This window comes from Boleophthalmus pectinirostris, unplaced genomic scaffold (assembly GCF_026225935.1).
Source record: "Boleophthalmus pectinirostris isolate CB_2022bp ecotype Guang Dong unplaced genomic scaffold, ASM2622593v1 HiC_scaffold_22, whole genome shotgun sequence".
Lineage (NCBI taxonomy): Eukaryota > Metazoa > Chordata > Actinopteri > Gobiiformes > Gobiidae > Boleophthalmus > Boleophthalmus pectinirostris.
This window is the reverse complement of record NW_026571190.1, coordinates 34,098,798-34,126,147: the sequence shown is the minus strand read 5'-3', so window position 1 is coordinate 34,126,147 and position 27,350 is coordinate 34,098,798. Positions and strand designations below refer to the sequence as shown.

The following is a 27,350-nucleotide window of genomic DNA, read 5'->3' as shown; positions in this document are numbered from 1 at the left end:
ATCTATCTTGCATTTATTCTATGTGTTTTAAGTTCTCAAAAATACCCTGAAAAACATGCATTCTTATACAATAAGCACGGTCACCTCTCCATAGTGGTGAACTGTAACTTGGCCTTGTGGTGTCTCCATAAAGATGGACAAGTTAAATGTAATATTGTGGCCATACCAGCTTGTCAAAGCCTGAACTCATCAGCTCTCAGACGCTCAGCTGGCCTGGTTAGGTACTTGGATGGGAGACCACTGGGAAAATCAGGTGCCACAGGGGGACACCAGTGGTAAAAAAAAAAACTGTCATTGTGTCCTTAGGCAAGACACTTCACCTACATTGCATGGTAAGAAAGTGGAGTGTGCGTGAGTGATGGTGGTGGTCGAAGGGCCCGAGTGTGCAGATTGGCAGCCTCGCTTCCATCAGTCTGCCACAGGGCAGCTGTGGCTATTATGGTATCTTACCACCACTGAGTGTGGAGTGAATGAACTGTAAAGCACTTTGGGTGTCATGAAAGGTGCGATATAAACGTAATGATTAATTACTAATTAACATTCCAGGCAAAGCAATCACATCTCCATGGAGACCATCAGCTGGCAGACCCTCAACTAGAAAAGTTACATAGTGTAGTACATCATCAAATAAAACAAAAAAAAAAATGCAATAAAAAGTACTACTATAGAACTACTAGATTAATATTCTCTTGAAATGTAGAAGTTGTGGCTCAAGCATCAAGCAAAACTTTTCTGGTTTATCAGGTTACAGTCTTGTTTCTGTCCACATAGATTCATTTGTGCCATACCTGCTCTAAGAGTGCAGAGAAAGCTGGCTGACTGAGCGCCTCAAACAGGGCCCGGACCGAGTGGATATCGATTCCTGGGATCTTGGGGTTGGTTTTAAAATGTGCATCGTCGCTGAAAAATAAATCAAACATGAAAGTGAGAAATGAGTGACATTTTGGATAATCAGTACAGGAGCAGAACTGGGTCAGACAATAGATGGAAAAGGGTGTGGGTAAGCCTTATATAATATAGGTATAATTATAATTAAGCCATTATATAATACAGGTATAATTAGATCTACCACAATAACACATTCCAATGTAATGATAAACTATAATGTTGAAACTAGGTAATGCTAATAACACAATAAAAATAAGGCAAGATAATCCCAGTGAATCATTTTACTAAATATACATGTGCTACACAAGTAAATACAAGAATGAAGCTTTAATTAATAATAGAAGTTACTTATTCAACCCTTTTCAGCTCAAATCTTACCGTATTACATAAAAAATAGCAAAAACATTCTATTATTACAACCAAAATAGACACATGATAAATACTGAGCCCCGAAATATATTGTTCTAGCTTTCATATATTGAGTAATAAGACAATATAATTAATGATCTACTCAAATTTTATTACAATAACTCACCATTATGTAACAGATAACCCTATGTCCTGTCAATCATCGTGTTGTTTTTGCACTGTTTTCCTATTGACCTCTTGTATATAGCTGAGACATTTTTATTTATTTGTACTTATTTTCTATTTTAATTTGACTTGTACATTTATATAATTATACCTTACTTGACACCTCCTCTTGTGCCGTCTTTTTTGCTACTTATTTAGAATGTATTCCTATTTTTTATGCTTTGTTATTATATTTATTGTGATGTGTGAGCGACTGTATCCAAATAATTTCCCTTGTGGATCAATAAACTTTGTCTCAGTATTAAGTAATACAACAAAAATAACATAAAACTCCTCATTACTGCAAAGAAAACGTGAAAATCATAAATATTGACCCCCAAAATATATTGTTCCTGATATCATATATTACGATAATTCGACATTAGGGGTGTAATGCTACATGTATTCGTGCTGAACTGTTTCGGTACGGGAAGTTCAGTTCGGTGAAGGGCTGTGAACGCTACTACATGTGCATCTACACGGAAGGCTAGGCACTTTAATATTCATGAAGGAACTCGTCCGTGATTGGGGTGGCAGTGTTTCCCGCAGCGCTTTATAGTTAGGGCAGCCACCTTGACTATGTCTCTCCGAACCACATGCATCCTCGCAAAACTACGTTCGCCGCAACACAGTCCTCACTCTCAACTATTACCAGCACAGAATCTCTGCGCCCTGCACTTACTGTTGACAATGTGGACAAGTTGGTTTCTCTGGCCAAAAATATGAACATTGAGCAAAACTTCATGCTGGAACTGTTCGTGCTGCACTTTACTTTTTGAAAAGTTTTGTTTACTCTTTACAAGGAATTTATTTTTTATAATCAGGGTATCCCCAGGTTTGACTACCTCAAATTTAAGACTTTTTAAAGCCCTTTTTAAGACCACTTAAATGAAAATTAAGACCAACATCGTACCCATTATGCGGGCGAAAAACACCACATCCAATTCGAATAATGACCAACCAACTACTGCATCTAGAATCTAAAAGAGCCACTGTGGATTAAACCTACACTTCCTCATGATCCATCCAGCATCCTCCTCCACTATAGTGATTCTTTACTCATTGCCGTCGGTGCCAGAAACCAAAGTATAATACTCCAAATTAGACGTTAGTCACGTTACATGATTTCACGTTGTTGTTTTTTAATTCCTCCGTTTAACGTTGCACTGCAGCCTGGTTGAGTTTTCACACAAAAAAATAAATAAATAAATAGGCTAATGAAATTTGTGAAAAAAAAAGACTTGGACAACATAATTTAAGACTTTTTAAGACCTTAATTTAGGAACATGAAATTTAAGACCTTTTTAAGACTTTTAAGAACCCGCGGCTACCCTGATAATGTTTCATACTTTTGTTGCTTATTTGAGACTATTTTATTTAACGTATTAAAAATGAATGAAGCCGTGACCTCAAAACCGAGATACACACCGAACCATGATTTTGTGCACCGTTATTGGGCACCCTTATTGGATATGGTAATTATCGTGGCAGGCTTAGGTACAATACTATTTAATCTTTGCATTGTTTTCTCCTTACGACCTCTTGTATATAGCTGAGATATTTGTATTACTATATTTCAATTTTTTTCTATTATACTTACATATGCATTTATATAATAACACCTTATTATTAACAGGTCACAATATACGTTACTCCAGATGTTTTAATTGCTCGTAATTTAAACAAAAAACATGCATTCATACTGTAAACTGCGTAACTTCTCCACAGATCTGACCTGCAAGTTGGCCTGGTGGTTTTACTTGCCTGCTCTCCTGGAAATAGATTAAAAAAAGTTTGCCTAAATCTAACAATATAACCCAAGCAGATTTCCTGTGGAGTCCTGTAACAAAGGTTCCACACGTAGCGCACGGCTTCAGAAGTGCGAGTCAAACCCTCAGCGTGTGACTCATACTATTTACAGTAGATATCTCAGTCTGAAAGCACAGGTTTTATTTAGACATCAGACCAGCCGTGGTGCAATAGAACACAGAAACGGGACACAGTGGGTAAGAGGGCCAATCGATGAATAAGCAGTCACTAGTATTTTCAAAAAGTCCAATCGTTTGCAGTGAAGTGACGATTAAAGTCCAATATTACGCAAAATTGTCTCTTGTGAGCTTTAAGTCATGTTATAATGTTGTTACTGTATCTAAAACATACCTGGAGTTGTGTTTTGTTTCATTCACACATGTTTGAGTAACTCTTTATTAATAGTCTGTCTGCATCCCCAAAGCTCAAAATGCTCTGGTCCACCTTGTGATGTCATGAAGCTGCAGTTTTCTAATTAACAACTACCTTTTACCTTTAGTTCAGTACAGATGGGAGATTCCAGGGCTGAAATTATCCATATGATTTCAGTGAATGTGTATGGAGTTTAAAAACACAGTGAGTAGAGCACCTGTTGTATCACCACATGACATCACAAGGTGGAACAGAGTGTTTTCTGTTTGAGAGAAGAACTCAGCCTAAATACGCAGGGTTTGTGTGTTAAACGTGTGTGGAACCAAAACACAACTCCAGGTAATGTATGTTTGTGGTGATAAACAACATTATAACATAGATTAGAAAATAGTGTAATATGTGCCCTTTAAAGATTTAAATTTTTTTCTCCCCAATTGGGCCATTTTTATTGTTTCAATTAAATTTGTGAATGAAACAAAACACAACTCTAGGTATGTTTTTGATGTGGACATTTTTTTAGGTTAGGGATTCACCTGATGCTGGGCTGCATAGAGATGTATTGCTTTGCCAGGAATGTTACATAGTATGGCATTAAACTTGTCTCTCTTGCATTTATTCAATGGCAAGTGTTTTAATTGCTCAAAAATACTTTGAACATCATGCGTTCTTATACAATGACCACTTGTATACAGCTGAGATATTTGTATTAGTATATTTGTATTTTTTTTTTCATTTTTACTCTTGATATTTGACTGTTAAAGGTCACTATATAGCGGCCAAAATGCACCTCCGGCCACTGTGTGGCACTATGTCTTTGTTTTTTGTGGTTTGCGACCTATTTAAGACCTCTAATTAGGCAATACAGGTGTTGCAAATTGATGAGGAACAGTCTTTTGACCGTGTTCATGGCTCTTGCTAAAATAAAGGAATATTTGAGCTTTTACTGGACTTTTGGGCTAATTTATATGGAAACACGCGTCAGAACTACCTTTTAAAATTTGCATCCTAGTGGCTTGTGTGGCATAGGGCCACATTGCCCCTACAACGTCACTTATACGTTAATATACGTTAATATACTTCCTGCTTCTGAAGAGTGCGGACGCTATCCTTGCTTGCTCCTGCTGTTTTCGCTTTTTAATCAGTTTACCTCCTCCAACAACGGATAATGTGCCTATTTTTGATAATGTGTCTATTTTTGATTTCCTTTTAAGAAACATTTTTACATTTTTTAACAAATCATCTGATGAGCCAACATGTCGGGGAGAAGAAACCAAGGGAATTCTATCTGTGACCGCTGTCGGAACTATCAACAAGAAATTTATGAGCTGCGAGCACGGATATTTGCTTTAGAAACTGAAAAAGGACTTCATCAGACGCTATCAGACTATCAGTGACTTCCAGGGGTGAGCAACCTACAGTTATTTCCAGAGAAGAGGGTGGAAATTCTTTCAACTTAAACCTGAGTGATACTGTGTCTTTTCCCAAACTTGGTACAGACCAAAATGCTAAGCCAGCGCAGCGAGTGGTAAAAGACAATGCTAATATCGTTATATCACCCACAATAAAGCTAACAAACAGATTTTCACCACTGTCACAGACTGATGTTAAAGTACAAACGGATAATGTACTGTCATCACAAAACAAGAACAATAAAGTTGGCAAAAGAGTGCAGGCATACCGGGAATCTGTGTTAAACGTCAAGGTCAGAGATACGTTGCTGTTAGGAGACGGGGCTATCACTGGTGTGAGTCACAGAGAAATCCTAACATGCTGCTACCCAACCTACACTGTTTCTGAGATAACAAAACTCCTGCCAAAAGTTCTGTCAACACACCAAGGGGTTAAACAGCTGATTGTGCATGTGGGTGCAGTGGACATCAGAATGGACCAGAGTGAAGTCTTGAAAAGGGATTTCACTAAATTATTCGAGGAGCTTAATAAAGTGGAGGTTAAGACATTTATCAGTGGACCTCTTCCCAACATAGACCTAAGGAACAGGAACAAATTTACCCGACTGTTTCAGCTGAACACGTGGCTGCTGAACGTGTGTGCGGCCAGAGGATTGCACTACATTGAGAACTTTGATCTTTTTTGGAAACGGAAGGACCTGTTTGAGGGAAATGGCCCACACCTAAGCAGAGGTGGAGTGAGAGTGTTGACGGAAAACCTCCTCCACGCTTTGAGGCACCGGCCTGGACAGGGTCCTGTGCATCCAGTGAGAGAAAAGAGAAATGGGAGAAGCATCCCTACTGCACCAAACAGAGAACCAGCCAACGAGTCAGCACCATTGACAGCACCACCGCTGCCACAACCACAACCACTTCCCCCTCCCCCAGACAACAACTCAGCAGCATCACCATCTCCCGCTCCCCCAGAGAACAAGTCAGCAGAACCACCTCCCCCTCCCCCTCCCCCAGAGAACAAGTCAGCAGAACCACCTCCCCCTTCCCCAGAGACAGAACCACCTCCCCCTCCCCCAGAGAACAAGTCAGCATCACCACCTTCCCTCCCCCAGAGAATAAGTCAGCAGCACCACCTCCCCCAGAGAATGAGTCAGCAACACCACCACCACCTCCCCCAGCGCCACCAGCACACCCATCACCTCCGCTGCCCACAGACCAGCCTGGAGTCCCCATTGCTACATCTACTCCATCAACGGACTCTTCACTCTCCTTCTCCTCCCCACCTTCACCCATGGCACTGCCCAACCATCTAGAAAGCCTCATCAGATCGGGAATCAAGATGGTTCCTCTCACACCTAACATAGCACGGTCAAGGGTTCTGACATCAACTATGCTGAACTCTCCCCCATACAAAACTGTGCCTGTTTCACCACCAGAGACTCTCTCAGCTCTCCCCTCACCCAAACCTCCCCCTACTCCACCTCCTCGGTCCTTACCTGGCCACTCACCCAAACCTCCCCGTATTCCACCTCCTCGGCCACCTCCTCGGCCCTCACCTGGTCACTCACCCAAACTCTCCCCTGCTCGCCCTCCCCCGCCTTTCCCCAGAGCTGTTATCACCAAGAGCTAGGACGCACAGGGCCTCTGCTGTCCCAGGACATACAGTCATGATAAAGGTAATATCAGGCTGGGGCCCTGCGATGGAGCTATATCTCCAGTTACAACACGTAGACGGATTAAAAGAAGGACAGTTAGACTGTCTAATCAGAGAAATTTAGTTCACATTCCCTGTAAGAAGATAACACCCAGTCCCTACTGAAACTAATCAGAAACTTGCTGTGCTCAATGTCAGATCTTTATGTAACAAATCATTTCTAATTCATGATTTTATTTCTTCTTTTAATCTTGACTTTATGTTTTTAACTGAAACATGGCTTGACAAAAACACAGGTCATGCAGTGCTAGTGGAATCAACCCCTCCCAACTTCAAATTTGAATCTGAAACACGAGCAAATAAAAAAGGTGGAGGAGTGTGTGCATTTTTTAGAGATCATTTGGTTACACACAGGTTGTCATTTGGGGTGTTTTCATCATTTGAGTATGTTTCCTTCAAAATGGAGCTAAAACAATCACCGTCCATACTCTACATCGTCATATACAAACCTCCTCAGCACTGTCAAAGTTTTATTGATGATTTTACTGAGATGCTTTCAGTTGTTTGCACAGACTTTGATGGTTTAGTCATTACAGGTGATTTTAATGTACATGTGGATAATGTGTGTGACAAAAATGCCAAAGAGCTTAGTGTTGTCCTTGAAACTTTTGGACTGACTCAGCATGTCAGTGAGCCCACTCACACAGAGGGCACACTCTGGACCTGCTCATTACAAAGGGTGTAAATATTTCAAATGTCAATGTGGTTGATGTTGCTCCGTCTGATCATTTCTGTGTCTTCTTTGACCTGTCTGTTATTCCCAAACCACCGGCTGCTCCTACAGTTGTTCGAAGAAGACACATAAATGATAACACAGGTGCACTGTTCATGGAAATGATACATTTTGAAATTGCCTCATGTTCTAATGTTGATGATGTGTTGAACTCTGTGACTTTCGAGTGTTTTGAATGTTCTGGATGCCATCGCCCCGATAAAGGTTAAAAGTGGTTAAAGATAGGCAAAAAAGCTCCGTGGAGGGATGATGACTCAGTCAGAGCACAGAAAAGGGAGTGCCGGAAGGCTGAGCGGAAATGGCGCAAGTCAAACCTCCAGGTTCATTATGAGATTTACAGAGGAACAATGCATATGTACAACTACACTTTGAGTAAAACAAGAGAGAAGTATTTTTCGGACATTATTGGTAATTGCAGTAACAACTCTCGGGTCCTGTTTGCAACAGTGAACAGATTAACAAACCCTCCAGCTCAACTGCCACTAGAACTAATTTCCACATCTAAATGTAATGAGTTTGCAGTTTTCTTTAATGACAAAGTTCAGGGTATCAAAAATGCCATCAATTCCACAACACAAATAACAAGCATGCAGCCACAGAGACACTTAGAGCTGAATCACTTTGCACGTGTAACTGACAAAACTGTTTTAGAGATCGTTACCAGAGTTCATCTACTTGCTGCCTGGACAGGTTATCCACTAGATTTCTAAAGTCTGTCCTCAACAGTTTACTTTCACCACTCACTCACATAGTTAACATGTCACTTCAATCTGGAACATTCCCAAATGCGTTGAAAACTGCGGTCATTAAGCCTCTCCTAAAGAAGAGCAGTCTTGATGTCACAGTACTGAACAATTTCCGACCCATCTCAAATCTGCCGTTTTTTGGCAAAGTCCTTGAAAAAGCTGTTTACCAACAGCTTACGAACTTTCTCCAAATGAACAACTCCTTTGATGTTTTCCAGTCAGGTTTTAGAGCCCACCACAGCACTGAGACTGCGCTTATCAAGGTGACAAATGACATCCGCCTGAACACTGATGCAGGCAAAAGTCTCAGTCTTGATCCTGTTAGATCTGAGTGCTGCTTTTGACACTGTCGATCATGGGATCCTCTTACAGAGACTAGAGGACTGGGTGGGCATCTCTGGTACTGTACTAAACTGGTTCAAGTCCTATCTAGAAGACAGGAAGTATTTTGTTGAAATTGGAAACTGTGTCTCAGATCACATGGCCCTGACCTGTGGGGTGCCTCAGGGGTCAATCCTGGGCCCCCTGTTGTTCAATCTCTACATGCTGCCATTAGGCCAGTTAATAAGCAGCAATAATGTTTCCTACCACAATTATGCAGATGACACTCAGATCTACGTCTCTCTGGCAGCAGGAGACTATGGACCAGTGGACTCACTTGGTCATTGCATCCAACAGATCAGTGTGTGGATGCAAAACAACTTTCTCCAGCTAAACTCTGACAAGACTGAAGTCATAGTGTTTGGTCCACAAAAACAAAGGGACAGTGTCAGCAGTCACCTCCAGTCTCTCTCTCTAAAACCTTCAAATCAGGCAAGAAATCTAGGGGTAACAATGGACTCAGACTTGAACTTTAACAGCCACATCAAATCAATAACATCTGCAGCCTTTTACCATCTAAAAAACATTGCAAAAATCAAAGGTTTTCTGTCTAAAGCAGACTTGGAGAAACTTATCCATGCGTTTGTCTCCAGTAGATTAGACTACTGTAATGGTCTGCTCACTGGTCTCTCAAAATGAGCTGTGAGATGCTGCAGAACATCCAGAATGCTGCAGCTCGGGTCCTTACTCGAACTAGGAAGTACGAGCACATAAGTCCTGTGCTCAGGTCTCTGCACTGGCTTCCTGTGCCTCAGAGAATAGACTTTAAAGCAGCTCTGCTTGTGTACAAGTCTCTCCATGGCCGAGCACCAAAGTACATCTGTGACATGTTAGTGTCATATGAACCATCTCGCACTCTGAGGACCTCAGGGACCGGCCTCCTGCTGGTGCCCAGAGTCAGGACTAAACAAGGGGAGTCAGCGTTTCAGGTTCATGCAGCTAAAACCTGGAACAGTCTTCCTGAACATGTGAGACAGACTCTTCTGTGACGCTGTTTAAATCCAGGCTCAAAACATTTCTGTTTAACTGTGCATATGACTGAAAGGTTTTCATTCCGCACTCTTCTCTCCAATTTATGTCTCTCTTTTTTAATTTTAATCTTCATGATTATTTATGTTTTGATTAGTTTTTATTATGATTTTAATGTATTTCTTATTCTGTAAAGCACTTTGAATTACTTTGTGTACGAATTGTGCTATACAAATAAACTTGCCTTGCCTTGCCTTGCCACTTCAGGTATTTTTGTTGCTCGTAATTTAAATGAAAAACATAACTTATATTTAAGATTTAAAAAAAAATTCCCCCTAATTTAGCATTTTTTTATGTTTCAAGTTTTAGTTTCTGGTTGGAAATCATGACATTATAATAGGGAATGTCATAAATGTTACGTAGCATATTGTACACTGGGCCAAATCTCCTCTAATGTACACAGAAATTATTATAAATTTTAAGAAAACACATTTATTTACAGGCATGAAAACGGGTCAGGGGTGAAAAAAAAAAAAAAAAAAAAACGTGAGAAGGGTGTATGAGGTGGGAGGCGTTGTTTTTTGTTGTTGTTTTGTTTTAGTTGATCTATTTCTGGTTAATAAGACCAGGCCATGTCTAAATGAATGACGATTCGCCAGTTTATGCTCTAGTGTTATAGTCAAACCCGCACTAATTGAGACCAAGACCTGTCCGAGACCACAGGGTCCCGAGACCAAGACAAGACCAAGACCTCTGAGGGTCGAGACCAAGACAAGACAGAGACTTTTAGGTAAAATTATGTTAAAAATATTGGGGAAAAATCTGTTTCTTGTTTAGTTGTGCTGAACATTTGGACAGAATTCTCCCTGGAGTGATGTGTTTTCTTTTCCTGTAATTTTCAACATATTTTTAAACTTTTCTTCACAAATTGCTTCTTGATTGGTGTAAAAATATCCATCTTTATCTATTTATAACAAGTATTATCCCACTAAAGTAAGTAAAAATGAGAGAATCATTCAAAACCAAACAAGCTTCAACTGTTTTCTTAGCACAAGTGAAATCTTACACGTGATTACAACACATGGTCACAATAGTAGACGTAGCATGACTGTGCGTCTGCTTGTATTTCAGTGTAACAAAGGTCTCAGCCTTGATCACACTTCTTACTCATTTCCACAAAGTGATAAGCATCTGCTGATGGAAAACTGAACCAACACGTCACGGGTCAAATACAGCCATGACCATGCTTTTTGTAGCCCTCATTCCCAACGTGTTTTGCACCAAACAATGACATAACCTAAAGAGATTAGGAAAAACAATAGAGAGTGCTTTGGTAATAGAGTAAAATAAAATTAGACTCCATTGAGTGGGATTATTTAGGAAAGTTCACGATTATATATTATGAGGATACAGTAGGTCTGTCATGATAATTACGATCAAAATGAAAGCAATACAGTTAGTATAGTTAATATAGTTTCTTTGCAAAAGTGGTGAGATTTTTGTTATTTTAGTTCTAATAAAGAAAAAAAAAAGAGCTGCAGACAGTTGAAAAAGCAATTTCTATGGCTAAGTATTGGTTTTATTCATGTTTATGTCACAAACCAGGAAGAAACAGATCAGAAAAAGATGCGATTACAATTTCCAGCGGGCTTTCTTCACGGTAGTAAGTCTGACACAATCTAGGAAAAGTGAGAAAATGGCCCAGAAAATTCTTCATCTACAGTGTAGCTTTTCCGTTATGTTCGGCTAATCAACAATTACAACCATACCTCAGTTTTCATCATTTCTGCACTGACACGCAACTCCGAGCACACTGGGTACATGCTAGGGATGTAACAATAACCGTGGACCATCACAATATATCAAATTGCAAGTTTCTTTGGTTAAATTAAGAGTTATGGTGCAGCAATAGTTAAAAAAGACATGATCCTTTGCTCCATTTCAGTGTAGACTACAAGAAGAAATAACAGTTTTAAGCACTTTTAAGTCTTTGGATTAAGTCTTGCCAAGCCATTTTAAGAGGAAAAAGTAGAATATTGGCCTCCATAAAATATCACAATAAATATCGTACTGTGGGATGAATATCATAAAAATATCGTACCGAGAGATTTGGATATTGTTACATCCCTAATCGTGAGCCTCCCCACCATATCGTGAGCTTTTCCACGATATCGCAATAAATATCGTACCGTGAGGTTCATACTGTGACGATATCGTATCGTGAGACTTGAATATTGTTACACCCCTAGGACATGCGATTAGAAGAGATGAGGAGCCAAATTCAAAATGATCCAAACAGAACATGCATATAGAGTCTTCATTTTACTGCTGATGACACTTACTTCAATGGATTTTATCACGGTCAGTCGGCAAGTCCAGTGTCATTGCATGTTTCCAAACGCCTTCCTGGTTTGTGACGTAAGCGTGACTTGGATTATTCTGCTCTTTATTTGTTGCTGCTCGTGTCTTTTAATGATTTTGACCATTTAAAAATGGTTTACTGGGATTATTCTGCTTTAAAAGGTAGACTACTTGCTTGTCTCTATGCAGTTGTCATTGTTTCACCTTGAATGTTCCATTGTATGTTATTAAACGTCAATCTTTTAACTTTTTCCATGGAGATGTTATTACTTTGTCTGGAATGTTTCACAGTATGACATTAAACCTTTCTATCTTCACGGAGACCAAACCAGACCAAGTTAGACGTCAGATCTGTGGAGAGGCGATCCCACTCACAGTCAGAATGCTTGTTTTTCTAAGTATTTCTGAGTTATAAAACCACCTGTAATTGAATAAATGTAAGGCAGAGCTGTTTAATGTCATACTGTGGAACATTCCAGACAGAGCAATGACATAAAAAACATACCCACAGAAAAAAGCAGGTGACGAACCCCAACCAAAAAGTTACACAGTGCTCCTTTAAGGTTATTGAGTAATCTGTATTGGCCATATTTTGCTTTTTTTGCTACTTATTTAGAATTTATTATTTATATTGTTTACTCTTTGTTATTATATTATATTGTGATGTGTGAGCTACTGTGTCCAAATAATTTCCCTTGTGGATTGGTAAAGTTTCTCTGAGTCTAAATCTAACTGGCATAAATTTGCTTCAGCAGTATTTTTATGTCAGCGATAATTATGGTGGTTTAAAATGTGTTATCGTGACAGGACTAGCAACATCTGAGGTCACTGGGAACACACCACAGTGACATTTTAGAATCCGTGCTTACTTGCACCGTTCACCTGCTATGCTGAGCACATGGATGCCACATGGGCCCCAGCATCTCTGCAATGTTAACATGAGAAATTACGCACTTTCAAATCTGTCATCTCTATCTGGGTGTTTAGAGACACGACTTGCATAGCTGGCACTGCCAACTAACTGCCCAAGGACGTTAGATCCTATTACAGTCAACTTTTTAAAGAGCCTACATTACGTAAAATTGACTCCTATGAGTTTTAAACTATGTTATAAAGTTGTTTCCTCATCACAAACATACCTGGAATTGTTTTGTTTCATGCACACGTTTGATTAATCCTTTATTATTAGTTTGTCTACATTTCCAAAGCTCAAAATGCTCTGATCCACCTTGTGTCATGAAGCTGTAGTTTTCAAGTTAACAGCTCCCTTTACCTTTAGTTTAGTAGAGATTATGCGAGATTTGAGATTATTATAATGGAAATGCTGAAATTATCCAAATGATTCTAGTGAAGGTGTATGGAGTGGTTTCAGTTTGAGAGAAGACCTCCACCTAAATATGCAGGGTTTGTGTGTTAAACATGTGTGAATGAAACAAAACATAACACCAAGTTTGTTTGTGATGAGGAAACTACATTATAACAGATCAGAAAATACCGTAATATGCGCCCTTTTATGTTAATTTTACCTTTGGTCCAAGAAGCTTCCATTCCAACAGGCCGTGGATGAGAGCTGATTGATAATGTCCCTGGAAACAAATAAACAAACACATATTCAGTGATCAAATGCGCGCAATAATATTAAAGATGCATTGTGTGACTTTTCTGGTGGAGGGTCCGTTAAATGCTTTTCTTCATAGAGATGTTATTGGTTTGTCTGGAATGTTTCACAGTATGGTATTAAGTGTTTCGATCTTCATTAGGGATGTGCAAAAATATTGAAATATCGAGATATCTTATCGTTTAATGTGATGATACAGTATCGATATCATGGGCTGCTGATCGATATATATCGCCAAGAGTATATTTTGGTATATTTTACTAAATTATTTTGTTACAGAGCTAGTTTTGTTGCTTGTTTAGAGGAACAAAACTCATTTATGCAACATATTTGATATTTCCACTGTTTTGATTATTAAAATGTTTGTGTTTCTTATTCACTTTGCACAAGAAGTGGTTTAACAAAGACTTTTAGTATCACAGCCACGATTTAGCCTTTAATTTTTATTGAACCGTATCGAATCAAATTGAAATATATCATATCAAATCAAAAGCTCAGTGTATCAAGGAATGTATGGTATCGTGGCCTATGTATTGTATTGTCAACTTTTAAATGATACCCAGCCCTAATCGTCATGGAGACCAAACCAGACCAAGTTACAGGTCAGATCTGTGGAGAAGCAACCCCGCTTACAGTCTGTTTTTGTAGCTATTTTTGAGCTATAAAACCACATATAATTGAATAAATGTAAATTAGAGCTGCTTAATGTCATACTGTGGAAAATTCCAGGCAGAGCAATGACATCCACAGAAAGAGCAAGGCAACAGACCCCTAACCAAAGAGTTACACAATGCACCTTTATCACAAATAATATAATAAACACCGCAGACGTACTCTGTGACACTGGACTCTGTGTTGTACATGAGCCGCAGCCTCCAGGAGTTACAGCGCTCATAGTTGATTGGAGAAAGGCTTTTACTGATGCTGTTCACTCTGAAATCTTCTGGGGCGACTGCAGTCTGTGGGGCACGAGAAGTCTTTATTTATTTCTATATTAATGTTTTGTTTTCTCTGTATCTCGGGACAAAACATTCAGGAAGTTTAGACCACTAACATAATTTATGATGAAGAAAGTATAAACAAAAGTACACACTATTTATATGCAGTACATCTGTTCAGTAAACTCCACTACGTTTTTCTGCATTACAAATATTAAGCATTAGTGCCATCTAGTGGTAACATGCCATTATTGTAAGAATACAGTGTTTACAGTGAATACAAGAGATTATGGTGGCCCCTATAGTTTAAAATTCTCCTCCACAGTCTAAAAATAACTTATACTGGCAAAACAAAATTAGCCTTTATTGCTCAGTATTTTAATATAAACATAGAAGAAACTACACTGGTTAAAATTAAATATATGCAGTAAGTGGCATTAATACTCCACAAATTCAGTGAGATTAAATCATTCAGATTCATCATCAAAACAATTTGTGACACCATAATCTTGATGAAATCTGTGGGAAACACTGAAAACACTTATGTATATGAAGGAATTTTCTGTACTGCTATAAACTATTACATGAAACATAAAAGGTTGTTAAATTTTATAATTTGTTTGGTTTTCAAGTTGGTTATTTAATCAAAAAGGTTAATGAGTTTTCCATTTACATTTAAGAAAATTGTTCTTGTACATACCTGATCATATGAGAACAACAAAAAGCTATGGTCTCCTCCACAGATGATTTTTGTTACTGTGTACTGTTTTGATCCTGAAAAACAAGTATAAAATAGATTCACCATGCATAATAAAAAAATAATATTGTCACATTCCACAGATCACAAAATAAATACTATTAATACTTTGCTAACCTCCTTTCTGAAAACATCCCACGAAAGGAATCCTGACGGAACATGGGCTTTTGGAATTTCCCCACATCCCCGTTCCCAGCTGGCCGAAGTTGTTACAGCCAAAAGCATAAACCAAACCAGAAGAAGGCACAAACGCCAGAGTGTGGTACCTGAAACAGTTTAAGAACACTGAGTTCCCCTTTTAGAGACAAATACAAAACTTAGACTCAGTGATGTCGAAACCAGAACTACAAATTCGGCTTTCGGGCAAATGTTTCTTGGCCCTCAGGCTTTCTGGTGAATTGGCCCAAATTTCCCTGGGAAGTACTTTTTTTTTACTGCTATTGATACTTTGCACCTACATAACACCGGGGGTGTTCTACATGTATCTCTAATGGTGGAATGTTTAGGAGTTACCATAGTGACACAATGCACACATTAGCTGTCAGAGAAGTTTTAAGATCATCTGAAAACTCAAGAAAAAATACCAAATGGGTTTAAACAGCACATTTTCAGGAGCCTGTGATCAATACAAAAGTTCAAGGTTTAGGAGTTTGATTTTCAACAAGACACACTAACTTTCTGGTCAGATTGTGTTGGAATAAAGCTCAGATTAAAGTCGAATAAACCCTCAGACAGAGCATGCCTACAGTTAGCATCACACCCCCAAGAAATACTGATGACATAACCTGCAAAGTAACAATAGTTTTAGTTTTTTCTCCCACTATAACTTAAGAAACTAAACATTTAGATGTGAGACAGACCTGATATTAAAGTTCTGAGATTGGACCGAGCTGTGGTGGCACTTTAAAAAACTCAGAAATGCTACATTTTTAAATTATTCACATTTAAAAAAACATGCACTAAGGACTACAAGTGGAAATTAGCCCTAGTGTCTCTCCTAAATTTTGTTAAAATTAATGTATATTGTGCATTGTACCCGTCTCATAAATAAACTAGAAAAGCACTCCGAGAGCGCAGACCTCCGCCAAGGACTACCCCCATTTTTTATATAAATTGCGATAAAATCAGTCTTCTGGATCAGATCTGGATCAGCCTTTGGAATATGAAAGAGGATCCCATTGTCCATCCCTGAGTCAAATTTCATGGGGTTTGGTCAATAATTAACCGAGATACTGAGAAACAAAATTTTTGGCCCCATTTACCACAATGTTAACTAAAATTTCAAAGTGATCCAGAATCCAGGATTTCTTCCGGATCACCCCCAAAATGAAATCAGTTCTTCCTTTTCACATTTCCAACAAATCCTGAAAATTTCATCAAAATCGGTCCATAACTTTTTGAGTTATGTTGCTAAAAGACAAACAAACCAACAAACAGACAAACGGCGGCAAAAACATAACCTCCTTGGCGGAGGTAACTAAATAAAAATATTGACCTCCAGCCTATGGCCCTGCGTGAGAAAAGTTTGGACGCCCCTACTTTAAATGAAATTAATTGTTGTAAAATTTAAACCTCACCTGCCACAGGCGATCTGGGACACCTCAGTGCCCATGAGCTCCAGCACTCGTCTGGGCTGAAGCTCGTTATTGGTCGACCCGTGACCCAGCTGACCCCAGGATCCATCCCCAAATGTAAACAAGCCACCGTCCTGAAGAGAGATACTGTTTAGATTAAAGCTGCATTGTGTAACTTTTCTGGTAGAGGGTCCGTCACCTGCTTGTTTCTATGAATGTCAGTGCTCTGGAATGTTCTACTTTACATTTATTAACTTACAGGTGTTTTTATAGCTCAAAAATACCAGTACCAATACCAGTAGAAACAGGTATTCTGACTGTGAGCGGGGTCCCCTCTCCACAGATTTGACCTCTAACTTGGTCTAATTTGATCTCCATGAAGATAGAAAGGTTTAATTCCATACTGTGAAACATTCCAGACATTTGACGGACCCTCTGTTAGCTCTTGTTTTTATGTTTACCTTACCTGCCTCACAGCTAGGGGGCCCTACAGCTCCTCTTGCACTTGTTACATGTATGTATGTGAGGAGAGAGAGTCGCTAACTATAAAGTGCTTTGGGAAACACTGTGGTGCACATGATGAACATGGCGGAATGGAATAAATCTGCCTGAACTAAACCTGAAGTCATTATTTAGACTAACACCCACCACCTGAAAAGTTACGCAATGCACCCTTAAGTCATAAAAATAAAACAGAGCAGCCAGACATTATGGCTGCTCTGTACTAACACCCTAACTTTGACTGTGTCCACTGAGGATCTTCTCTTTTGGAGCTTTAAAGAGGTCGTATTATGCATCAGTGTGCATGTTCAAACCTGTCTCTATCTTAAAAGGAATTAAAGAGTGGGTGATATGCAAAATTGGCTTTTTAGAGGTTGTATAATATTGTATATACATATATGTCACCCATGCATGTTTGATTAAATTACCAATCTCTTCTGGGCTTTATTTGAAACTCCTTATAGTTAGCAGTCAAGCCTGTACAAGCCTCAGCCCGAGTAATAACCCCTCTTTAAGTCTCTCCAAGGCTTAGCACCAATGTAAATTTCTGACATGTTAGTGCCATATAAACCATCTTGCACTGTGAGGACTTCAGGGACTGGTCTCTTGCTGGCGCCCAGAGTCAGGACTAAACACGGGGAGTCAGCGTTTCAGTTTTATACAGCTAAAACCTGGAACAGTCTTCCTGAACAAGTGAGACAGGCCTCTACTTTGACACTGTATAAATCCAGGCTCAAAACAGTTCTGTTCAGCTGCATATGACAAAGTTTTTCATTCTGAACTCTTCTCACTCATTTAATGTTTCTCTCTTTCTTTTTAATTTTATTTTTGATTTGTTTGTATTATGATTTTAATGTATTTCTTATTCTGTAAAGGACTTTGAATTACTTTGTGTACGAATTGTGCTATACAAATAAACTTACCTTGCCTAAGTTCCTATGTTTTCCTCATAGTTTATATCCAGATAGGCAGGGCAGTAAACGGGGTGAGGGATAAAGTGGTCTGTTGTGCCGGGCCCCAGGGTTTCAGGGGCATAGAACTGGACCCTCTTTCTCTTCATTTATATTAGAGGGGCGCCCATATGAGGTTTCTTGTTCTTGGTCCCTAAATTTCAGTTTTATAGAGCGAGGGGTTCAAACCTTTGTAAGAGCCGCAGTGTGTTCCTCTCCACAGCTGATGTAAACAACTTTCTGAGATCGCAAGAATTTAATGTGACAAGGGACGGCACGATCTGAGGATGAAAAAAAAAGACAGACAGTTTTAATTACAATTACATAAGTCTGGTACAAGTTAACACAAGCACCACATAAACACCTACCAGTATATTATGCAAAATTGAGTCATGTGAGCCTTTAGCCATGTTATAATGGCATTACCTCACCACAAACAAGCATTAACACATGACATCACAAGGTGCAACAAAGTGGTTTCTGTTTGAGAGAAGAACACAGCCTAAATACTCAAGTCATGTGGTAATACAGTACGTGCTAAACTGTTTTTAAACTTCACACAACTTCACTAGAATTATCTGGATAATTTCAGACCTGGAATTACCAATCTCTACTGAGCAAAAGGTAAAAGATAAAATGAAAACTATCAAAGAGCATTTTGACCTTCGGGATTTAGACAGACTAATAATAAAGGATTATGTGTGAACGAAGCAGAACACAACCTCAGGTATTTTTGATGAGGTAACAGCATTATAACATGCAGTAAAGCTCAGGTATTCTATATTCTGTAACTAAACACATTTTCAAAGCATTCTTCCAATCACTGTCTATGCACACTACCGGTCAAAAGTTTTAGAACACCCTAATTTTTCCAGTTATCCATTGCAATTCAAGTCATGCAGGTCCAATGAAGAGCTTGAAATGGTACAAAGATAAGAACTGAACAGCCAGACGTTAAAAAGAATATGCATGATACAAAACACAAGTCCAAGCTCTGCCAAAACTACCTCAGGAAAAAAAACATGATGTTAAGCTTGAAAACATGGAGGGTCCAGCACAATCTCCATACTTAAACCCCATCAAGCTGGTTTGGGATGAACTGGACAGAAGAGTGAAAGCCAAACAACCTACAAGTGCCACACATTTATGGGAACTTCTGCAACAGACTTGGGAAGAACTTTCTGACAAATTTTTAATTTCTCTTGTAAAAAGAACAAGCCACGAGTGTGTTCAGCTGCTATATCTGCCAAAGGTGGACATTTTCATGAATCAAAAGTTTAGAATACATTTTCGTCAACAGTAAACAGTAAAAAAAAAAACTGGAAAAAGTGTGATGTTCTAAAACTTTTGACCTGTAGTGTATGTATTAGATCAGGGGTCTCCAACCTTTTTCCTCTCGTGAGCTACTTTTACAAAACGAAAATGCCTGAAAGCTACTAGTTTTAGCAGTCACAAGAAATTTAGCTTATATAAGAGCCATGTCAAGCCTTAAATGAGGTGCAGTTAGATGTTTATAAAACATAAACAATTATCCATTTATTAGTGCACAAAAATAGGCAAAATAGGCAATAGGCAGGAGAGTTCCCGAGCTACAGGTTGGACATCCCTGTATCAGATGGTGAAGGTTATTTATAGGCAAGTAGAAAATTGACCAATTCCTGTGTAATTACCTTGTTTATCATTTAGCCCCAGCTGTCCAGCCCTGTTCTTGCCCCATCCAAACACCCCTCCAGACAGAGAGAGGGCAAAGCTGTGGTCGCCTCCAGCCGTTATCTGCGCCAGAGGAATTCCCGCTAAAGACTTCAGAGGTTGGGGTAACAGTTTGCTGGGCTCTCCTTTTCCCAAACCGAGCTGACCACTCGTGTTCTGACCCCACGTGAAGAGCTGACCATCTGAAAATGAGAACGGACAATGATGCTTGGTTATTCATGAGATTTCAAACCAGCAGTAAAAAAACGCTACCAGCAATATGTTGGATGAGGAGAAGCAGCCATCTATGGAAATGCAGACACTGTATTTTAATGGTCCTATATTGCATGTAATTGACTCTTGTAAGATTTTAACCATGTTATAATGTTGGTATGTCATCGGAAAAATATAAGGAATCGTGTTTTATTTTCATTCCGCACTCTTCTCTCTAATTTATGCAATTAATGTCTCGCTCTTTTTTCATTTTAATCTTTAATTTTGTGATGATTATTTATGTTTTGATTTGCTTTTATTATGATTTCAATGTATTTCTTATTCTGTAAAGCACTTAGAATTACTTTGTGTACGAATTGTGCTATACAAATAAACTTGCCTTGCCTCATTCACACGTTTGAGTAACCCTGCATTATTAGTCTACATCTCCAATGCTTAAAATGCTCTGTTCCACCTTGTGTTGTCATGAAGCAGGAGTTTTCTTTTACCTTTAATTCAGTAGAGACTGGCAATTCCAGGGCTGAAATTATCCAAATAATTCTAGTGAAGGTGTATGAAGTTTAACAAAATAGTGGAGTACTTCCTGTATTATCACATGAGATCACGAGGTGGAACAGAGTGGTTTAAGTGTGAGATTAGAACTCAGCCTAAATTTGCAGGGTTTATGTGTTTTAAACATGAGTAAATGAAACCAAACCCTGTATTGGAGCTTTTTGGTGTTTTGGAGGATCATGTACATTTTAGAGCTACAAAAAAATATTCTTTGGCTTTCGCATTGGCACGTCGAGTCATTTTATTCAGGTGGAAGGACGCTAACCCTCCTACCTCCTTCACATTTACAGTGGTTACAAGAGGTCATGTCCTGTCTAAAGCTGGAAAAAAAAATATTTTCATTGAAACAAAATATTAGTGCATTTGAGAAAACAAGGGGCCGTTTCCTACAGTTGAATTCAGCTCTTTAAAAAGAATAGGCTGTGGCATATTTACATGTGAAAAAATACAACACCTGGTATAAATATTCTACCCATGAAGTGACAGGTTGGGTGGTTTTTTGTTTTACATTTTGTTCTTTTTCTTTATTTGGATCTGTTCTGGTGGGGGACTTTCTTTTTTTAGAACTGTGACATCTGTGAGTTTGTTACCTGCCAGTTGTATATATATATATATATATATATATTTGATAATTTAACAATAAAAACATGAGTGAATGAAACAATTCCACAACACAACTCCAGGTCTGTTTGTGATGAGGAAACATTATAAAGTAAATCAGAAAATAGTTCTCTTAAGCAGACAGGTGGGGGCACTGTGGGTCTTGAAGCTGGCCTGAGTTTTAGGCTTAACAGTTTTTGAACGTGCCCTGTCTAATCCTGTGGAAAAATACTGGATGTTGTGGATATCTGCCCTCTGTGGATTACGTGAAATTTACAGGACATTCTCAAACATTAATTCACTGTTTCCAATTAATAAAAAGGAGACTATGGTGGCATCCCCAAAGTCTAAAAACAACCTAGACTATACATTGACACCACAAAATCACACTTTGTTGCCTATTGTCTTATTATAAACACTTAAAAGTAACTCTACTGAGCAAAGAGAGCTGCTTTGAGATTTAATACAAGTAATAAACAGCATTTATACTGCACAAATATAACATGAAATTATGAAAATCTTAAGTATTTAAGATAAGATAAGCCACAATGGAGAAACTTGTGCCACCACAGTCTCCCCAGAATCTTGAAATACGGCTTCATTAAACCACAATTATCTGTTACTGGAAATCTGGGAACTGATTACTCATTAAACACTCAAGATAAAACTCAGATAGCTACACGAGGGCAAGTCAATAAGCTAACTTGATTTTGCCCCTACAGTAATCATGTTGCAGGAAGAGGAGAGAACCACTTTCACACCTCTTGAAAGTGCAATGCAGTGCTGGTTCCCACACGTAACTTGTGAGATACGATGATCACAGAGCCGCTTCACCAATCTAAAAAGAAGATGGAAGACAGAAGAGAAAATAGGAATTTAAGAAAGCAGAACAAACCATTTATGTCAACAAGCAAAATATCTACATAAAATTACACAGAGTAAAGCATTAGTTTGTATATTTTATTTGGGCACGAGCAGCAGATATGACATAACTGTTACCTAGCAACCATAACGTGAGGGCCAAAACTTCCCTTTACTGCACAATATTTATGATTAGACAAATAATAAATAATACTTTCATTTTGGTAAATAAAAGAGGTATTCTTCTTTCTCTTCATCCCTACTGACGACCAGAGCTATGTAGTGCAAATTTCTCTGATCTGGCCAAGATTTTAACACTTATATCAGGTTATTCATCTTGTTTTCAGATTTATTATTGACTACTTCTGAGACTGATTAATTCTAGTCTGGAGGTAGTTTATTTTAAAACACTCTGCCCCCCCAGGTCAAAACAGCCCCCACTGTGGAGTGTTTTAAGTCTCGTCTTAAGACCCACTTTTACTCTCTGGCATTTAACACTGCGTGAGTTGTGTCGTCCTCTGCGTCTTTTATTGTTATTTTTAATGTATTTTACTGGCTTTATTTATTTAATGCTATTTTATGATTTTGCTCTTATTTTACTTTACTGATTTTATTATTTTTAGACTAGTATGATTAAATCTGGGCATTTATTTTATAATTTTATTATTGTTGTTATTATGTATTTGTGCAGCACTTTCAAAACTGTTTGTGAAATGTGCTGTATAAATAAAGTGGATTGGATTAAAATAACTTGTCAAGTAAAATTATCTGCCCATGCAGCAAGATAATTTCACTACTTTTAAGTCATTTTCTGATAGATTTTAACTGTTTATATCTTAAGCTTTTTGCAGTGTGGTGATTGCTTTTAAAGAATCTACATTTTGCTTCTATGGGGTATTAACTGATAACACATCACATATTTAGATCACCATGTTACCTTTTATTGTTCTGAAAATGCTATACTCCAAGAAAACAATGCATTCAAATGTTTTCTAAGTTTGTCTCTGAGATGCTCTGAGACTCCTCTCCCTATGCGTTAAGTCACTCCCCCTTCAGAGCGCCATCACAACACAATCAGCGTGCAACTCACTAATGAAACTACTGCACATCGCATCAGGTTTTTCAAGCCGCTGTGCAGTTTTGTTTCATGTTTTTGTGCATTTATGGAGAATTGTCGTGTGGGAGCATGGGTGATGTAGACTTGTGGGCAGAGCATTGGACAGAACCTTACTGCTAAAAGTAAAGAGGGTTTGAATAGGACCTGGGAGAGATCGCTAAAATACGCAAACATATATGGATGACGTCTGAAACCTCTTTGGGCATGTTTTTGATGATGGAACAAAATTATAACATGGTAGAAAAAAGATTTGTATAATACCCCCTCTTCAGTTCTAATATTGAAGACATGTTTCAGCTTGTTAATATCTTAAATAATACTACAGCTGTTCTGAGTTATTTTAAATCATATCAACGACCCCTGTTCCATTCATAAAAATAAAAGTACATTTCCTTGTGTGGTTACCTGGGTATTCGTACAGTCGTCTCTGTGGTGCCCAGACCGAGCTGCCCTCCATCTCCTGCACCCCACGCGAACACCTGCCCCTGCTCGCTGACTGCCAGAGAGTGGGCCCGGCCACAGCAGATGTTTGTTATTTTCTGAGTATCCAACGCCCCAACTAATTCTGCAAAGAAAAAGACATTTAAGTAACAATGAAGTAGTAGTGCAACTATATTATATTACTGGAAAAATAAGGAGACATTTACTATTACTACTACTATTACTGGACAGTTCAATCTGTATTTACAGTCAAGCTTCGTTTTGCTCATGTTTGGCTCATGTTTAGTTCCCAAAACAAAGAAAAAAAACTTTGCAGCTCATCTATGTTTCACAGTCATGTTATTGTCATGTTGACAGTAACTCCAGGGAAAGTCCAATATTTCAAGGAAGTTGAGGGAGGAAATGTGAAAGCAAAGTCCAGGGAACCAACGAAAACAATAGAACACTTGGTAAGTACAAAGTCCGGACCTTGGTGCAGACTTTCAGATCAGCGCTTAAATCATGAAAAATTGTATCAAGGAAAAACACAGGACAACGTGCTCATGGGATTTTCGCAATTTGTTTTTTAAAAAGGAGTGAAAACCCCTTAATGAAAACATCATACAAAGCTTTTACTGATAAAAGAAGTAGATCACTGATGATTAGAGACAAATTAATCTCTGAAGTCTCATTTAAAACTGTATTAAGGGATGAACCGATATGATACTGCTGGTATTAGAAATTGGTTCAGCATTTTTTGCATCGGATATTAGTTTCAAGATATTGGTTCAGTCGCTATCTCATTTTGGTCTATAAATTTACAATTTACAGGCCAATATTGTCCCAAAACAACACCTCATAATATTGAACTTAAATGTTTTTTAAGCTGTTGTGTAGTTCCTTTAAATTATAAATAACAGTGACAAACCACATTTGAAACATTTTCTTTTTACCATATGCCATTTGTTTTTAATAGAAACAAATGACATTTTCAGTCTCTGCCCTGGTATCACTTAATATTGGGTATTCAAAAGTGAAAAAAATATATAACACACTCAGATGACAGATGTACAAAAGTTTTTTTTGTTTTTTTTTTAATTACATTTCTAGAAAAAGCCTTCATCAGATAATTTTTCTTGCTTTGGACCACAGTATACAAAATAGTTAGTAAATAGTATACTGTAGTCCAAGTAAGAAAAATGATCTGACGAACTCTTTTTAATGAAATGAAATTTTAAAATAAGAAAGCTTTTGGACATGTGCCATCTGAGTGTGGTATGCATTTTTTTTTTTCACATCTGAATTGCTGTTCCTTGCATTTGCACTTGTACAGGAAGTGTGTGTGGTGTGTGTGTTCTGTTTCATTTGATACTGGGTATTGGCAGATATTTAAATCCAATGAATCGAAGTTGGTATCGGAACAGAAAAAGCTGGATTGGTCCATCCTTACTTGTATTAACTGCACAGCCCTTAAAATTGGAGCAGATATCTAACAATAACATGAACAGAGAACCAAAAATGATAAGATTAACCTTTAGAAAACACAGACTTACCTGGGGAAGTCCCTGGTTTGTCGTGGCCCAACTGCCCACAGCTGTTGGAGCCACATGTGTAGACACTCCCATCCTGAAGCAAAAACACTGAATGCTCTCCTCCGCAAGCGATCTCCTTCAGTCCCCTCCCAGAGAACACTGAACAGCTTTTTGGCTCATAGACTGGATTCTTCTCCACACCATTACCTAACTGTCCATCTCTTGCATTGCCCCAACACAGCATGATGGCACAGGAGAAGGTGGGTTAGACTCGACAGAAGAAAACACGTCTAGGCTTGATAGCAGCCTCGCTTCTTCCTTTTTATGTAAATCCCAAACCTGAAATATAAAAAAGCAGCTGAAATCACACTAGAATGAACCCCCGCCGTAATACCTCGCAGCATTCATCTAAGACCTTGATAATGAGTCATATTCAAACATGTCGTGCGTGTGTGACAATGATAAACACAACCCAAAAGGATGTGCTGTGAAAACCTGACACTGTAATCCCTGCTTAAGCGGCTCCAGGTTCTTATTGTGCACCAACATGCATCTGAGAGACTAGAATAAGCAAACACAAAGTAAACAATGTGGTCACTGTGCAAATAAGTTAGTTGTGGGTCAATAAAGTTTGTCTATAGTGACTAAAACCTTATCAAGTGAAGGGTGCACACATAAAAACGAAGGCCTAGTGATTATAAAGAAATGCAACAGCAGCAGCAGCTTTATAATACAGCTAAAATGATGATAGTGCGTTAATAAAATCGACAAATGGTTGTATTTTGTTGGAACTTTGGACAGTAATGGAGAGGTTTAAAACAAACAACAACAAAACAATAACACCGTGCAATAAAATGACCCAGCAGTATTTGCAATCGACAAATTTCACAACGATAATTTCTCAAACTTTGGTAACGCTGTCAGAAATTAATGTCGACGTATTTAAAGTGTATTCAGTAAACGCATTAGATAAATAAAAGCCCAGCCTGTTCTATGATAAAAAGCATTATGATCATAGTTAAGGTTAGCTAGCTTTATCATTAGCAAACCACAGAGCGTTCACTTTCAACACAGTGAGGTGGAAACCCGTAAGTACGTCCGTAAATGAGAAACAGAGCGGCGGTAAAGTCTATATGTTGTTAAATGTGGAGGTGCAGGTCGTATACCTGGAGAAATGCATGCTGAATTGGGGCGTTTGGTTTCGGTTCAGTCCGAGGAACAAGCCAGGAAGTGCCCCAAACCGACGTCACAGAAAGGAGCGCTGTGATTGGCTGAAATGGTGTACGCGTTGCTGTAGCTACTAAATGTGTAGATTTTGTTTTTATGATTTTTATGTACAATATCCTCCTGGAAAAAAAAAGTGTCTTGCAATTTATATTTTTTATGATTTTTTTTTTTTTTATGTAATGGACGTTGGGGAACTATTTGAATTGTGTCCATAATTATTGGGACCCATTAAGATAGGGTGACCAAACGTCCGTTTTTCCCCGGACATGTCCGTATTTTGCGTCCTGTCCGGGGCCGTCCGGGTTTTTTTTTTTTTTTTTTATAAAGTGATGCAAATGTCCGGGTTTTCAGTACCGTTCATTAAACTGAGCGTCTCTCGTAGTTCTCTGTGACTCAGAAGAAGCGAGACACAAACAGTGGTCCACTGGTCCACTGGTCCTGGTCTGGTCCCGGTCTGGTCCCGGACCGGTGCAAAAGTCCGGCATCGCAGTCACGGAAGTCACGTAAACGGGAAACGGTCGTTAACCGTTTTTTCCATCTTAATTTAAACACAAAATCGAAAACTGAAAAAACGAATCGTTATCCGTTTTTTTATTTCGGTTTTGTAGACAAATAATGAAGAAAACTGTTGTTTTTTCGTTTTCTTATTTTTGATTTTATATTGAAAAACGAATGAACGAATGATACCCAGTACAACACCGCACCAGCCCGTTAACCCGAGATTATATCAAACTTTTGCGCTGCCTACGCCATGGACTGAACCAAGACCAAACCTGGACTAACCCAGGACTGATTCCAGGACTGTAGAGGAGGACTAATCCACGACTGAAC

At 38.5% G+C, this 27,350-nt stretch overlaps 1 protein-coding gene across 1 annotated transcript in view; it reads right to left on the bottom strand.

The window, feature by feature from the left end:
- The window catches only part of herc3 (HECT and RLD domain containing E3 ubiquitin protein ligase 3), a 63,624-nt gene extending 37,075 nt beyond the window's left edge, over window positions 1-26,549 (bottom strand). Inside the window, exons 1-12 of the mRNA XM_020917753.2 lie at window positions 26,459-26,549; window positions 25,314-25,631; window positions 23,746-23,905; window positions 22,124-22,200; window positions 19,958-20,179; window positions 18,477-18,568; window positions 16,840-16,970; window positions 15,380-15,528; window positions 15,206-15,279; window positions 14,402-14,526; window positions 13,476-13,535; window positions 789-900 (exon numbers count right to left, since the gene is read on the bottom strand). Of these exons, the coding sequence (XP_020773412.1) occupies window positions 789-900; window positions 13,476-13,535; window positions 14,402-14,526; window positions 15,206-15,279; window positions 15,380-15,528; window positions 16,840-16,970; window positions 18,477-18,568; window positions 19,958-20,179; window positions 22,124-22,200; window positions 23,746-23,905; window positions 25,314-25,536 (1,425 nt within the window). The 5' untranslated portion in view covers window positions 25,537-25,631; window positions 26,459-26,549. The remainder of the gene's footprint in view (window positions 1-788; window positions 901-13,475; window positions 13,536-14,401; window positions 14,527-15,205; window positions 15,280-15,379; window positions 15,529-16,839; window positions 16,971-18,476; window positions 18,569-19,957; window positions 20,180-22,123; window positions 22,201-23,745; window positions 23,906-25,313; window positions 25,632-26,458) is intronic.
- Between the last annotated feature and the right edge of the window lie 801 nt (window positions 26,550-27,350).